The sequence below is a fragment of the Pelodiscus sinensis genome, chromosome 1, assembly GCF_049634645.1.
Source record: "Pelodiscus sinensis isolate JC-2024 chromosome 1, ASM4963464v1, whole genome shotgun sequence".
Classification (NCBI taxonomy): domain Eukaryota; kingdom Metazoa; phylum Chordata; order Testudines; family Trionychidae; genus Pelodiscus; species Pelodiscus sinensis.
The window spans coordinates 141,401,891-141,417,117 of NC_134711.1; the positions used below are offsets into that span (position 1 = coordinate 141,401,891).

Sequence of the window (15,227 nt, forward strand, 5' to 3'; positions counted from 1 at the left end):
CAAGCCAGAGCCTACGGGCTGCTGTAGGGCTGAGACCAGAGTCCAAACCCTCGGCAGGCTCCGGCAGTAGGGCCAGAGCCGGAGTCCGCAGCAGCCCGACTGGTCTTCCGACCGGGGCGGCAGCAGCGGGCCAGGCACTCCCGCCGTGGTTGGGCATAGTGTGTGTGGGTGAGGAGGGGCCTGGAGCTGGCAGCGCTGGGGGCTGGGTGGGCACCTCCCCTGGTCCGGCAAATTCCCTTGTTCTGGACGGGCCAAGTCCGCAGGGTGCCGGACCAGGGAGGTCTCACCTGCAGTCGCATAACACGTAGCTTAGGGCTGCTTGGCACGGAATCTGCTCCCCCCTGAGCAGAGTCAATGGGCGAAACGCTCCGATTCATCCTGTGGGTGCCGAGCCCGCACGCGCGCCGGGCTGCCAGGCCTGGCTGCAGCGCAGACCGGTTACCCCCACTGTGCACGCGCCTGCAGGCCCGCCCCAGCTCGTGCAGCTGCCCCGGCTCCGGGCCGCCTGCTCCCAGCAGCCCGCGCTCGTGCTCGGGGGCGGGGCCCTGGGGGGGGGCGGGGCGGGGTTTCCCTGGCGACGGGCGGGAGCGGGCCTGGGGCGGGGCCTCTAACGGCGGCGGCACGAGCCCAGGCGGCGCTTCCTGCCCCGACCCCTCCGGGTGCTGCCGCGATGTCCCTGCTGAGGCTGCCGCGACCCCGCGGCCCGGGCAAGAAGCCGGCGAGGAGGAAGCAGCCGCTGCCGGCCAGGCGGGACTGGGACGTGAGTGAAGCATCCGCCCCTCCCCCCCCGTACTGCGGGGGAAACTGAGGCACGGGGCGCGCCCAACGCGGCGGGCTTCTACGCTGCCTGGCGCTGGCTGGGTCGCCGCGGGCGCCAGAGGCCTGAGAGCTGCACGCGGCGGGGGCCGGGCTCCAGCGAGGCGGAGAGAAGAGCCCCGCTCCGCGCGGGAGAATTGCTCCCGCCTCCCTTGCCAGCCTGTGCCCGCGCTGCCCCGTGTCCCTCTGTGACCCCCGCATTGGCCCCCGGGGCCGCCCGGACCTGCAGAGCGCGCAAGGCGCGGCTGGCACAGTGGAGCCCGCCTGGGGCATGGAAATCCCACAGCCCCTCGCCAGCATAGCGCCCCGGGAGAGAGGCCTGAGCTCCTAGAATCCTAGAGCACTAGAACTGGAAAGGGCCTGGGAGATCATCAAGTCCAGTCCCCTCCCCTCAGGGCAGGACCAAGCAAGGTCTATATAGTATCATCCCTGACAGGTGTCTGTCTAACCAGCTCTTAAATATCTTAAAAGTGATGAAGAGTCCACTACGGCTTAGGCAATTTATTCCAGTGTTTAATCACCCTGACAGGAAGGGTTTAACAAACTACCACACAAGCTTTGTCTGCCTAGGTAGGAGAAAGCGGTTATTTTATCTCTGGATTTGTCATTAGTGCTGTTGCTGTTGGAGTATTGAGTGCCCAGAATTCAAGAAGAATATTGATAAACTGGGGGGGGGGAGGGGAGAGGATTCAAAGAAGAGCAACAAGAATGACTGATTTAGTAGAAAAGAAGCCTTATAATGATAGACTCAGAAAGCTCAATCTAGTTAGTTAAACAAAGAGAAGGTTAAAGGTTGACTTGCTTACAGTCTCTGTACATGGGGATTAAATATGTAATAGTGATCTGGTCAATCTAGCAAAGATGGGTACTGTATAACACATTCCAATGGTTGGAAGACAAATTCAGATTGGAGATATGCATACATTTTTTGAAAAGGTAATTAACCATTAGAACAAATTACCAAGGATTGAGGTGGATTCTTTATCATGATGCATTTTAAATCAAATTTGGGTGATTTTTTTTTCTCAATCTGTCTAAGAAATATTTTGGGGGGGTTCTTGGGCCTGTGTTGTTCCACGTTGTCACTAAACGGAAAATTGACACTGCCATAATAGATCTTCCGGAGTTCAATTTAGAAAGTCTAGGTAAGAGTCACCAAATGGAACTCAAGGGCCACCTCTGTCGGCATCCAGTACTCCTGCTTTGATGGAGCATTTGCTCCAGTTGGCCTTCCACTGTGGGGATGGCAGGGAACCTTGAAACAAGGTACATCGACTCCAGCTACATAATTAACAAAGCTGGAGTTGTGTATCTGGATTCAACAGTTCTCTTTTTTTAGTGTAGATCTGGCCTTAGACAAGAGGTCAGACTAGATGATCACAGTGGTCCCTTCTAGTCTTGGAATCTATGGCCTGGTCTGCCCTATAGCCAAAGGTCAGCTTAAGGCATGCAGTTCAGGTACGTAAAAACATAACTGGAGTCAAAGTACCTTACGCCAAGCTTCAATGCTGTCCTCGGAGCAGGAGGTTGACTTCCCTTGCTCCTCATGAAGAACAGTAGTTCCAGCATTGACGGGGGTGCCCTCAGTATTCGATTTATTGAGTCTTTACTGGACCTGCTAAATCAAAGACGCCGCAGCGTCAATCTTCTCTGCAGTCTAGACGTGGCCTATGGTTCTCTAGTCTGAGCTGTATACACAAGTTAACATTTGATAGGTAGGTAATTATCACTGAGGATCCATTACCCATTCATCACGCACTGTATAAACTTCACCTTACTGGAATACAATATTATATAATTTTCTGTTTTTACATGATCCTGTTTTAATTTGTGGTCCCAGTTTTCAAAATCCTACTCCTGCTCCAGAATCTAAGCTTGTGTACTTAAGAAAAGTGGGGGAGGGGGTTTTATAGATGTAAAAAGAACTTTCCAAAAGTGAACAGAGTGAAGCAATAGCGGAATGAACTGTCTCAAGTTTATTAATGCTGCATAAACTTTAGACAGAAATGGGGTATTGACTTTGAAACCTACTAGTGGTAATAACAGTGCTGACATTTAAAACTCTTTTCACTGCTCATCACTGGTAGAGGAGTATTCAAGGAATATTCTTGTGCTAAAATACAAAACCTGCCCCACAAGTACAAGTTACTCCCCACTCCACTGCCTTCATTGTCCAGGGTACATGCGAAAAGAAATTGATAACTTTTTAACAAATTGAGTTTTCAATACTCAGTTCCACAGAACCATGAAAACTTAAATTATGCAAGATTATCATACTGATAGTTTTCATTTAATGACATATCTTATCTGAAAGTGCTACAGAATTTTCAGCCCGCTGCTCAAAAGCATCACTAAAACCCGAGGACCTTGAAGTCGAAATCACTTGCTATAGAGTATTCTGCCAGGCTACGTCTATACTATGAGTTTTATCTGCAAAAAATATGCTAATGAGGGGTTCATTTGCATGAGTCGCAATCTCATTTGCATATTTTCTGCCAATCTGTTTTTAAGCTAGGGGTTTTTGTGCAAAAACAAGCAGTGTGGACGTTTTCTTTTTGTGCAAAAACCCCTTGCTCAAAAACGAATCTGCAGAAAATATGCAAATGAGATTGCAACTCATGCAAATGAGCCCTTCATTAGCATATTTTCTGCTGGCGGAACTTGCAGTGAAGATGTAGCCTCAGAGAGAGAAAGAGGCTATTGAGCAGGCATGGCCAACCTATTCTGGGGAAAGAACCAAGATTTCAGAGGATCCAGCGCGAAGAGCTGGTGCAAAATTGTCAAGCTCCCCAAAAAAAGACTGCCCCTTTTGCCCCTTTAAAAGGAGCCCCCAGTCGCGTTTGGTCGAGCAAAAAAAAAAAGCTCTTCCCCTTTAAGAAAACACATTTAGAGGCTTTTTGGCTACATCAGGCTCCCACCGACCATCACCATCTTTAATTCTCCATCTTCAATGGCTGTACCGGACGGCTCCCCTGCCCAGGTCAGCACAGGGAGCCAGGAGGAGAGGGCCGTTTTTGGTGGCGCAGGGGTGGCTTTACGAGCCTGGGGGAGGGTCGGGGGGGAAGAGCCGCAAGCGACTCGTGAGCCGTGGGTTGGCCACGGCTGCTATAGAGCATTTGACACATTCGTTATGCATCTTGTATAGAGTGACTCTCTGGTATATACATGTATTTGAGCTTGTAGGAAACATACGTTGTGTTATTTCTATCCAAAGTAGTCCTATGGCCACCATTGTGGTGAACACCTTTTATTCTTGGAACACTCTGGAGGTATTATTCTCATTTTGCAGATAAAGAACTGAGACAGTCGATAAATATTTTGCCTGAGGTCACACAAGAAGTCGGAAAGAACAGGGACTTGAACCCAAGTCCTTTGTTGTTGCTCTAAAACTGGTCTATCTTCCCTCTCTTCCTTTTGAGAAATAATATGTGATTGTTACGTAATTAAAGATTGTCATTATATATGTACCCACGGGGGCAGAGTTAGACTAGTTTAACATTACCATTGCCTGACTTCTGAATGCAAGCTTAATATTCTTTTAACATAGTTTTTCAATGGAATACTGTGTAAAACTGTAAAGGGATCTATGACAGACCCTTTTGTGTCTAAACTTAGAGGACTGATTATTTTAATAATGTAAGAGCAAAATAATGGGGTATTAAAATGCCTGTTTCCACCTCTGTTTTTGTATTTATTGTGTCTCTCTTTGCAGAGCACTGTCCATGATTTAACAGTACATCGGGCAAGTCCTGAGGACGTGGTAAGTAAAAAATCTGTCCTGCTGTGGAACAGTGGCAATCTAGTAATCTGAGCCAAATATTTTATTTGTATGGAGTATTTTGTTTATAGTATTTATCACCCTATACTACCCACCAAAAACTTTTTTATCCAATAACTATATGGACAGCAGCCCCTTCTTGTAGTGGTGCTAAGCTGCTTAACGTTTCCTTCAGCCATTTTATTTTAAACAATAGTCTGATATATTTTCCAATGGATCCTTTCAGAATGTTTTCCAACATGGGATGATGGTGAGGGGAGAAAATCCTCCAGTAGGTGAATTTAACCTGCAACATGTTCACTGAAGAAAAGAGCTGAACAATGTTTTTTTTAGTCTTGAACTTGCCTTAATTCTTTGGTGGGGGGAGGGGGAGTTGAATAGGTTCACATTACTGCTACCTATTCTTCAGAGTAGGATTTTAATTCCATCCTGATGATAGCACTACTTATATTATAATATTGAGTGTACAATGAAGACATTTGTGCTCATTTACGATTATATCTCTGGTGAGGAGGATAATCTTGATGACATAAGTCTTTTTCTAAATTCTGTAATTTAATTACTGTTTTATCAGGGTATCTGGAGGCCTGTTCTACTAATCTGAATTGAATATGGGCATCCCATTCAGAGGGTGGAGATGCTGATGTTTCACACCAGTGCTAAATCAGACATTGTATTTTGTTTTGTTTTCAGTGTGCTGGGTGACAAAATTTCTGTGACCATTGGATACAGCTGTTGCTGTTATTTCAGTAATACAGGCAAAAGGGAGTACATATGTTTCCACCCTTCCCTGTGCTTTGTGAGGTCAACTCTGTGATTGCAGTTGATGTTCATAGATGGTGACCTTACTGACTTCACCCACATACTGGTTTAACTTCACTGTACACAATGCATAAATTGGTAAACCCAAGAAAAAAAGACCACTGGCAGTTCCCTCTGCTTGTAAGAGTGCCTTAGCTTGTCCCTAACATTTTATTCAAATTCTCTTACATGTGAGCATAGGTGCGGCGCCATGAGATACACAAATCAAAGAACAAGGCATTGGCACACATGGAGCTACAAGAGAGAGCACTGAAGAGAAAATGGAAGAAGCAGAGGCAGGCGGCTCCTGATTCCCTGGAGAAAAGGAAGCTGGCACTCATGCGAGAGGTAACACATAGGTCTGGACTTTCAACATGTTTTTAATTTGCCAGGAGTGAGAAGCAAGCACTTTGCATCTGCCTCATCTCCTTTGCTATGGTGGACTTGTAACAACACTGGAAAATTGCTCCTGCATATAGGCTGAAATCCACTGCTTGGCTGAATAATCAAACTAATGTACAGAATCCTCTACCCCTGGCAGCATTTCTTTCAACGACTGCAGACTATTGGTTAGAGTAGGCTCTGTGATTAATAGGCACCCAAGGAGACAGGATTTACATAGATCTTATACCTGAGGTTCTAAATTCCAAGCTATGCAAGGAAGATGTATCCTGTGTTTTGTCTCTTCCCCCTTAACACACAGGCTACATCTAGACTGCAAGCCTCTTTCGAAAGAGGCTTTTTTGAAAGATACTTTCAAAAAAGCCTCTTTAGAAAAAGAGCATCTAGACTACAACCAGTACTTTCGAAAAAGCGAGCAGTCTGGATGCTCTTTTTCAAAAAAGCACAGTTTGCATTACATCGCATCTTTTTTCGAAAGAGCACTTTTGAAAAAAGGCGTTATTCCTCGTAAAACGAGGTTTACTGTGATCAAAAAAACTTCTGCGTTCTTTTGATTCAATTTTGAAAGAACGTGGCAGCAGTCTAGACGCAGGTAGACTACATTGGGGAACCTCTGTACCTGCTATGGTTGTGTTTAACCAGAAGAAAGGAGGAGAGATTTTTGTGTTCTGACTTGAGTCAGGAGGTAATAGTTTCTCACTGAATTACATGATTCTGTCTGATTCAAGCAGACAGTAATTCCCTGCAACATGGTTTATTAAGATATTGTGGGCCATGGAATTAGCCATACATTCTTGTATCAATAAATGTTATATGTATCCTTGTGAACTTTGTGGGATTGTATCTTAGCTTCATGAGGCAGGGTTACCAAGCTTCCCCTAAGAACTACATTAGTGGAGGGTAATTACTACAGCTGCCAGGACAGGTAAACCATTCCAGAGAAGTACCGCCTTCTGTGGGGAATTGCCTATATAGCCTGAGACTGGGTTTAAGAGGACAAGGGAAGAGTCCAGGGTCATCCTAAGTTGATTGCATATCCCTTACTTTGGTCCAAAAACTGACATCAGATTCTAACCAAAAACGCAACCCCTGCTGGAAGTGTTTGAAAGACTAGAAAGAACCTATCAGGGTCTATACATGGAATAAGGCAATATTTGGTAAGCTTAGTTTGTGTAGGTGTTTTATTAAATGTTGTGTCTCTAATGCTTTTGTTCTACAATACATATATTATGCTGCTCCTGGCCCTGACTTTATCCTTTGAGAGAAAGTGAATCTTAGATGCTGGGCTAAGGTCAGACCTGCTGGGATAATCACTGTGAAGTATATGATGACTAAAGGCTTAAGCTCACAGTCTGAAGAGAGGGGGACATGGATCCCAGCCCATATAGGGGTGACAACTGGAGACCTGAGGCACTTGTGTGTGGACCATCAAGGGAGCAAAGGTGCAGTTCACTAACTTTCATAGTTCTGGGATTATTTAGTGTGTTGTTAACTACTAAGGATAATGATACCAAATCCCTCTCCATAATCCATGTATTTATCCTTGTTTTTTGGGAAATCAGTTTGTTTCTGATAATATGAAGTATCTCCTGTGCTGTGCCTTCAGATTCTCTCTGATCAGTATCAGCTGCAAGATGTGTTGGAGAGATCTGATCAAGCCATGGCCATAGTGAAAGACCTTTTTGGCGATGCTCCTCGTAGGCATGCAGGTAAACTGTCTAATTTGTGTAAGGCAGTTCATAAAGGCTGCCACGCTTCTTTTATAAAACGTGTCTAATTTCACAAAATTGTAGATGGAGAGTCTTTTGGATTGTCTTACCTTGTTTTGGTTGATCTGGCTAGTTATCATAGCACAGATTTTCCTTTAATATAGTATAAACTCTGCTTAACTATTACAAATCAGGATGACGCCTAATATGAGGAGCAAGTTACTCCACATCTTGCTACTGCAGGTTTCTTATACCTTCCTCTGAAGCATCTGGTACTGGATTAGATGAACCTTAGGGCATTGTGGCAGTGCATGTGGTCCCCTGTATGGCTTCAATGTATAGTCTTGGAGCTTTGTCAATGTATGAACAAGGGTCTCTCTTGATTGAGAATACAAACTCTATTAGTCCTTCTCACCAGAGAGAATGGTGGGCTCAGAGTATCACTAATCTCTGTGGAATACCATTTCTTTTTCACTTGTAATGACTGTGAATGTGCATGTTTCTTTGGCAACATCAGTATCTACAGATTGACAACCCTAGCCCTCCACTTAGTATGAAATATGACTTTGTGGCTGGCCACTAGCATAACTCAGTGACATTTGTCTCCCCTTGTTTTGTGAGAGACTGTGGAGACAAAAGGGGCTTAAATTATGGTACAGAAGTCCTGAGATACTGGTAGGATTTGGACCTGGTTTCTCCTGAGATAATGGGTTCTCCACTAAGTAGCCTTTTCTGTTCTCTGACTTCTTCTGTCTACTCTAGGTTTCCCTAATGTAACAATGGCTCCTCATTGTGACCTGGAATCCTCTCAAGGTCCCATTGTACACAAAAGTGATCCTCCCACACAGCTCTCCATCCTTAGTGAGTCTGTCATGGATCCCCAGGTAATTAACTCTGCATATGAATTGTATATTAGCATATTAAATTAAAATAAACTAAATATACTGCAGAGTTCTGTGGCTATGTCTTCACTTGCACGCAAGTCAGGAAATCCAAAATTAAGTTCCCTAAGTCAACTATATGTATTACTAGAGGATTTACCTGATGTAGCTCAGGTCCTTAACTGAAAGATTTTTGTATTTCTTCATTTAAATTATTATTCTGGGGTAGGACTGTAGATGAGCGGTTCAGTGTGCAGGCTGCCCTGGGGAGAGAGGTCTTCCCCAGCCTTTTCTCACTGCAGCAGCTTGGGGCCAGGTGAGAAGCACTTGTCCATGGTTGCTACAGTAGGCAAAGCCAGGGGTGGGGTGCATGTCTCCCAGTAGGGAGACAGACACACAGTCTCAAATATATAGTTGATAGCTGTCCCTTTCTCCACCCCTGTGCTGCCCCAATGGGGTTATAGCTGTCTTGGTCTCTGTCTCTGGTCCCTTGCTGCCTCCTGTGGTCATTATACAGTATAACTATGTCTGCTAGCAGGCCCCTCCCTTGCTGCTTGATGAGATTACAATCTCATTCCAGGCATATCCCATTGTCCTGGCACAACCAAACCTTATTTTGCTTTAAGTTACGATAAGAGAAAGCTGCATACCAAATTTGGTGGTCCTAGCTCTTACCGTTTAGGAGTTGTTCTTAAACAAATTGAGTCATGGATGGATGGACAGACAGGCTCATTTCTAAAATGTACAGTAAAATTAACTAACTTATGTTTAACACTACATACAGAGATATAACTACATATAAAATGCAAAACATTTATTTGGGGTTGCTTTGGATTTCCTAACTGGCTTTTTTTGTACAAAAACCATCAACTTCGATGTTGCATTAACATGATTTCATTTGTTTAAATTTAAAATAAAAATAAAAGTAGAAGTGATTGGTTCCAGATTTTATTAACCTCCTTGACATTAATCTAAATGTACACTCGTGGAAATATACTCAGTTTTATTGCAATGATCGCTGTTTGGTTGACTACATGTAGGGTATACTCTTGATGTTCACTTAAGTCTGAAACTGTTTCTTAACTAGATTTTTTTTTTTTTTAAACCTTAGCAGAACCTGCATAAATTATGAATTTGATCTTTCAAAACAAAATCATTTTTGCTTAATCTTATTCAGACTTTATTTGTCTAATGCGCTTTTTCCCCCTCAGATAAATCATATCAGAAACTCACTTGGCATTGAGAGCAGATAAGAGACTTCGTCCTAAAGGGCTACTTTTCAGAAAAGTTACCAATGGCAGAAAATAGGGTCTTGGCATGAAAATGTCATCTCTAGCATAACTGCAGTTTTCCTGTTATGATTCTGATATTTACCCCACAACACCTTGTGCAAATATATAATGTTTTAAATTGAATTCCAGGCTGCTCTGCCAGTCAGACTGGGTTCTGCTAGAATTTAGTTGTCCTTCCAGTATTAATTCTGCTACTTAATTATATGATCAGATGTTAAATTTTTTCACAGTACCCTATCTTATGTGATGCTTAGAAAGGCCACTACTGAAGAAATGTTCAATATTTTTTATCTTTCGTAATTGTATAGGCCTTCCCTTACTCCACACCATCCAAGCAAAGCAATGTAGTAACCCAGCGCTTCACAAATATTAATGAACTAATAGACTTACCTGTCATTGCCAAGGTCTTTCAGGGCAGGGGGCTGGCTGGGTGTGTGTGGGAGGAATCTGGGCAGAGCATTGTGGATGGGAGGGAGTGCAGGAGGCTGGGGGAGTGCAAGAGTAAGGGTTGGAGAGTGAGGAGGGGATTCAGGGCGGGAGGTCCCATCCAGCATAGGCCTCTTCTCTTCCCTGACCACCAAGGGCCCTTTTCTTTCCACTCCTCTCTCACTGATGCTGCGGCCAAGGACTGGGAGGAGGGAAAGGATTTGGGGTAGGAGGGCTACTTACTTGGTGTCCTGGTAGGCAAGATGGTGGAGCCCCAGCGCTGCTGGCCACTCCATTGGTGGTATGGCTGCTCCCCAGTGGACAGTCTGCAGGATAGCTCTCCCTTGTAGCTCGCTACCCCACTCACATATCGGTACCACTCTCATATCGCATCCCTCTAAACAGCAGCCTCTCATTTTTGCATGTTATGGAAAACTGTCCTTTTCCAAGGGCTTCCATTTTTCCTGGCACAGCCAAACCCTGCCTTTGCTTTAAGTTATGATAAGAGAAAGCTGCATCCCAAATTTGGTGGCCATTTAGGAGGGGTTCTTGAACAAACTGGGCTTGCAGATAGACCCATTCTAATATACGTTATTAATGTATTGTATATGTTTCTTGTCTTCGCTATAAGATGAGTGTATTATTATTCCCATTTGTAGAGGTGGGGGAACTAAAATAAAGGGACTTGTTCACTGGGAACACTTTCTATTAAATTACTCTTGTTTCCTTTTTGAAGGGCAGGTTTAAATTGCTGTCATGTAACATTTGAGACGTCTTGTGTTTTTTCTGAAACAGGCTCTCAATGAAGTAGAAGGGGATGGTTTTTCCAACTGTCAGTCAGAGGACAGTGTGAGTGAACAGGATGTGTCTTTGCACTTCAAGTCCAACATTAACATGGACAGGTCAGTGTGTGTCTCTGTCAGTCCACTATTTGTTATAAGATTTCTGTCCCCATGGTGTTTCGGTAGCACATTCAGATGTCTAAACACCTTTGAATTTCCTCCCGTTGCTGTCTCTTATGCATGGCAATTGCTCCCCATACATTTCCACAAAGCTGCTATTATGTCTAGAGCCATGCAAATCCATGGATATCTGCTCTGCATCCACATCTGCATCTAGAACCATGCAAATTTGTGACTTTATATCCACGGCTTGTTTTTGTGGATATGGATGATGCAGATACACATTTGTAGACACACAGCGCTCTGATATCGTCTTTCAGATCTCTCCTTGAAACTCACTTCTCCCATGATGCCTACAAAACATTTTTCAGTGACTAGACACTTGGTGTGTTTTGACTGTTAATTATTACACTTACCATAATTCTCTCCTTGTTACCTTGTGTTTCCCCCTACTGCCTCATATGAGCATTGTAAAGTACTTGGGGATGGGGGGGTCTTCTTTCTTGTGTATGGACAGTGCCTAGTACAGTGGGCTCCTATTCCTGATTTGGATATATATGCACTGTCTCCGTACAAACATAGGCTGATTGTGGAATTGGATTGGTAGTTGAAACCTTAATAGCAATTAAGAGCTACCAAAGATATCAGAGAGTAAAGGAAAAAAGGGCTAAGAACTGGATTCTGTGGGACCCCAAGAGTGGAAGAGAGGGACCCACTGACAATCATGGAAGGCATGGTCAGATAGGAGAATCGGAAGAGAACTGCATTGTGCACCCAAACCAGATGATGCATCAAGAAAAGTGTGATCAATCATGTCGAAAGCAACAGAAAAATCAAGAATAATGAGGATGGAGTCAAGACCTTTGAACTTGGCTAAGAAGAGTCTGTTAGATTTTAAGAGCCAGATGGGGGGGAATCAAAGATGGAGTTAGGAACTTGAAGTAACAGTGGTATCAGGTATGTACTGTTGCCTCATATGTGAAGGACAGAAGGGGGAGATAGTAGCCCGAGGAAAATGAAATCTTGAGATTTGTTTTTTGTGGAGGAGGGAAAGTTCACTACAGCATGCTTGTATCTAGAGCAGAAAAGACCCAGAGAACACGAGGGAGGGAGGGAATGGGATCAATTGCATAGATGGATGTATTAGAAATAGAAAGTGGGTCAGAAGCATCAGTGTTAGTCATAGAAGTGGAAAAAGTTGGAGGAAAGAAGAACAGGAAGAGTAGATCCTAGCACACTTCATCCTTTTGCAGATGACAAATGAGGAACAGTACTCTTGCCCTGAAGAGTTAACCATTAATGCAAAACCTCAGAATCTTGGAAGAGAAGTTAAGCATGTGCCCTGTCAACTTAGCTTACACAAATGTGCTCACTACAACTAATATGTCACCATATCCTCCGTATACACCATTCACACCACAGCCTCCATTTTTTTTTTCCACTCTCATTAGTGACACCTCTCTTTCAGAAAGATGTGTGTGTATATATAGTTACATGTTGAGTAACTGGAGGTTGAAAGAATGCATTGTGAGTGCTATAAGAAGGTAGATCGTGTATTTGTTTCATTGTGTAAGGCATGCTGTCAATAATAAGGATCGCTAATAGTTAAGATGTTCGGATAATCAAGAGCATTGATGTGCATTTGTTGGCAGTCTGCTGTATGTGTTGGATGTGTGTAGGTTTACTTACCTTTTGGTTTCCTTGATTGTGGTTCTCCATCAGCGTTGTATTTGCTTCAGCAGTGTATATTGAGAGACAAATTCCATATACAAATTTCAGTGACACTTGGTCATGTTGATTTGCTACTATAGCAATATGTTTTTGAGTTGACTGAGCAAAGTAGCATTTGGTTTGAATGTTGTGTTTCAGTTCTTAAAGTAGTGCAGTGGAAGTGTCAAATGTGTCACTATGGCCTGGTCTACACTTAAAGCTTAGTTTGACATAGCTAAAGCACTCTGGATTTTTTTTTACACATCTGAATGCTGCAGCTACGCCAACACAAAACTCTGACGTAGACGTAGCTAAGTCAACAGAAACATTCATCCATCAGTCTAACTACCATCACTTGGGAAGGTGGAGTTACTACAGTGACAGAAGAACACTTTGTCATTGTAGTGTACATCTGCACTACAGAGTGACTGCAGCATAGCTGCACTGCTGCTGGAGCTATGCCATTGGATCCCTCACAGCATTGGCAAACTCTGTGTACAGTGGAGGAGTACTTGTGTTAGTAAAATACTGTGGGGAAGGACTTAACTCCTGTCTAAGATGTTTGAGGCTTTGCATTAATGAAGCATTTGCTTGAGCAATTTTTTAGAGGCTTTTTATGATTAGACAGTAAAGATGAGTTGTGAGCATTTTCAATTCAGAGTCCATTGTAAGTTTACACTCTCTTGTGCTTATTTTATACATAGGCTACTCCAGTTATTGAATGAAGGAAAAACTGCTGGGGCTTCTCAGCTACAGGCTGAGAAGCAACTGAAAACACCTACTCCATCGCAGAAAGCAAATGCAGCTATGACTCCTCCAACTGTCCTGCCATCAACCGAAGGTACAAGTTTTATTCTGCTAGAAGATTAACTTTCCAGGGGCATAGGCTGGTAACAGCATCTTACTCAGAATAATCATAGTGGAGAGGAAGGAGCTGGAGCATAGCTTCAGAAATCTGAGATAGGTTAGCAGAGTATGGCACTGGCAGTTTGCATGTGTCTAGATATTGGGTGAGACCTTTTATTGGACCAGCTTCTTTTGGTGAGGGAGGTAAACTTTTGAGCTATATAGATCCTTTTTTTGGGATGTAGGAAAGATACTCAGTTTCACACCTAAATAAAAGGTGTAACAAATTGTTTTTAATATAAGAAGTTAAGATGTATTCTAAGTGAAGGGGCTGTTAATATCTTTCCAGTCATAGGATAAAAAAGTGGAGGGAGGTTAGTGGGTTAGGGACTGTTGTAACAAACCATAAATCCAGTATTTTTATGAAGACTTTTTTTTTTTTTTTTAATATCTGGCAAAGTTATGGAAGTAAGCTCCAGGGACAGTCTTTTGAAGTTGTTGTGAAAGTTTCCGTTGAGGATGAGGACTGAGAGGTCAGATATGGAGGGATTGTTTTGTGAAAAGAGTTTGCCCATGGGTAGTATTATATGTTTTTGTGTTTTGTAATTTTGCTGTGAGAGTTAATTTGCAAGCGTAGCGATTGTCTGGTTTCACCCACATAATTGTTGTTGGGGCATTTAGTGCATTGGATGAAATATTTTGTAATTAATCAGTTAAAGTACGCTTTTTTTTCTTGTTTGTTTTTAATCAGCCCTCAATACTACCAAAGTAGTCCAGAGAGTCCATTCAAGGCTACAGAATGATGATGAAGGGCAGACTCCAGATTCCTCTTTCACTGTGAGACAAGTACTGAACCCAAACCTAAGGAAGCAAAAGCAAGTTTCAACTAAAGGTGTGGTCCTTTTTTAAAATGAATTTCATCCAAAATACTTGACACATTGTGTCTGCCTTTTCCCAATGCCCCTTGAAGCTCTGGGTTGAGACCATATTTTGTTTAAATGACACTGGTTATGAAGATAATTTATTGGTGTTCAAAGCCAAGATACAGTAGTAATTGAGTTCTTTCAGGTTAAGAATTCTCCTCCTCTTTTCCCACTTGTGCTCTAGTTACAGTATGCTCTTTTTGCTTAGAATTTTACTTTCAGTTCTTATGTTTGCTAAAATTACATAGAGGAGTAGTGACTACATAGCTAAGATATTGCATTGTGATTTGCTCTTAAAGGACTGAAACCTTGTTTTGAATTTAGTCTCCAAATTTGGCATAACAGCCCTTCAGGGAAAAATTAGACATTTTTCATTTAAATTGTTTTAGGAAACTACAATTTTTTAGGAAACATCTACTTTAGAAAGGGGAAAACCAAAACAGACTCTCTACTCTAGTCCATCCCAACTTCTAAATTTTGTTTTCTTATGTAACATTACATGGATAGTCTCAGAGGAGTAACCATGTTAGTCTCTAACTTTAAAAACAGCAGTAGTCCTGTGGCACCTTGGACAATAACAAGAATGAAAGCTCATGACCCTATATGTTTTTGCTAGTCTCTAATACACTATATGGATAGGACACTTATGAAGTTTGACAATTCTGTATATAGTATAAAGAATAGTTACCCTTTCTCCTAATAACTGAATAGATTTGCATGAAGTGGCTGGGGGAGGGAAAG

The 15,227-nt window shown here is 43.0% G+C and overlaps 1 protein-coding gene across 4 annotated transcripts in view; it reads left to right on the plus strand.

The window, feature by feature from the left end:
• The first annotated feature begins 549 nt into the window (after positions 1–549).
• Positions 550–15,227, plus strand: part of SPICE1 (spindle and centriole associated protein 1) — a 34,366-nt gene continuing 19,688 nt past the window's right edge. For 2 of the 4 annotated variants that reach the window (XR_012897133.1, XM_075905029.1), the window contains exons 1-8: positions 552–760; positions 4,529–4,576; positions 5,597–5,743; positions 7,404–7,506; positions 8,269–8,390; positions 10,901–11,007; positions 13,422–13,558; positions 14,315–14,455. Coding sequence is in view for 3 of the 4 variants with exons in the window: in XM_075905029.1 (XP_075761144.1) it covers positions 671–760; positions 4,529–4,576; positions 5,597–5,743; positions 7,404–7,506; positions 8,269–8,390; positions 10,901–11,007; positions 13,422–13,558; positions 14,315–14,455 (895 nt within the window). In the remaining variant the exon portion in view is untranslated. Of the gene's footprint in view, positions 761–4,528; positions 4,577–5,596; positions 5,744–7,403; positions 7,507–8,268; positions 8,391–10,900; positions 11,008–13,421; positions 13,559–14,314; positions 14,456–15,227 lie in introns of those variants that run through there. The other 2 variants (XM_075905042.1, XM_075905049.1) reach the window with 2 other exon arrangements.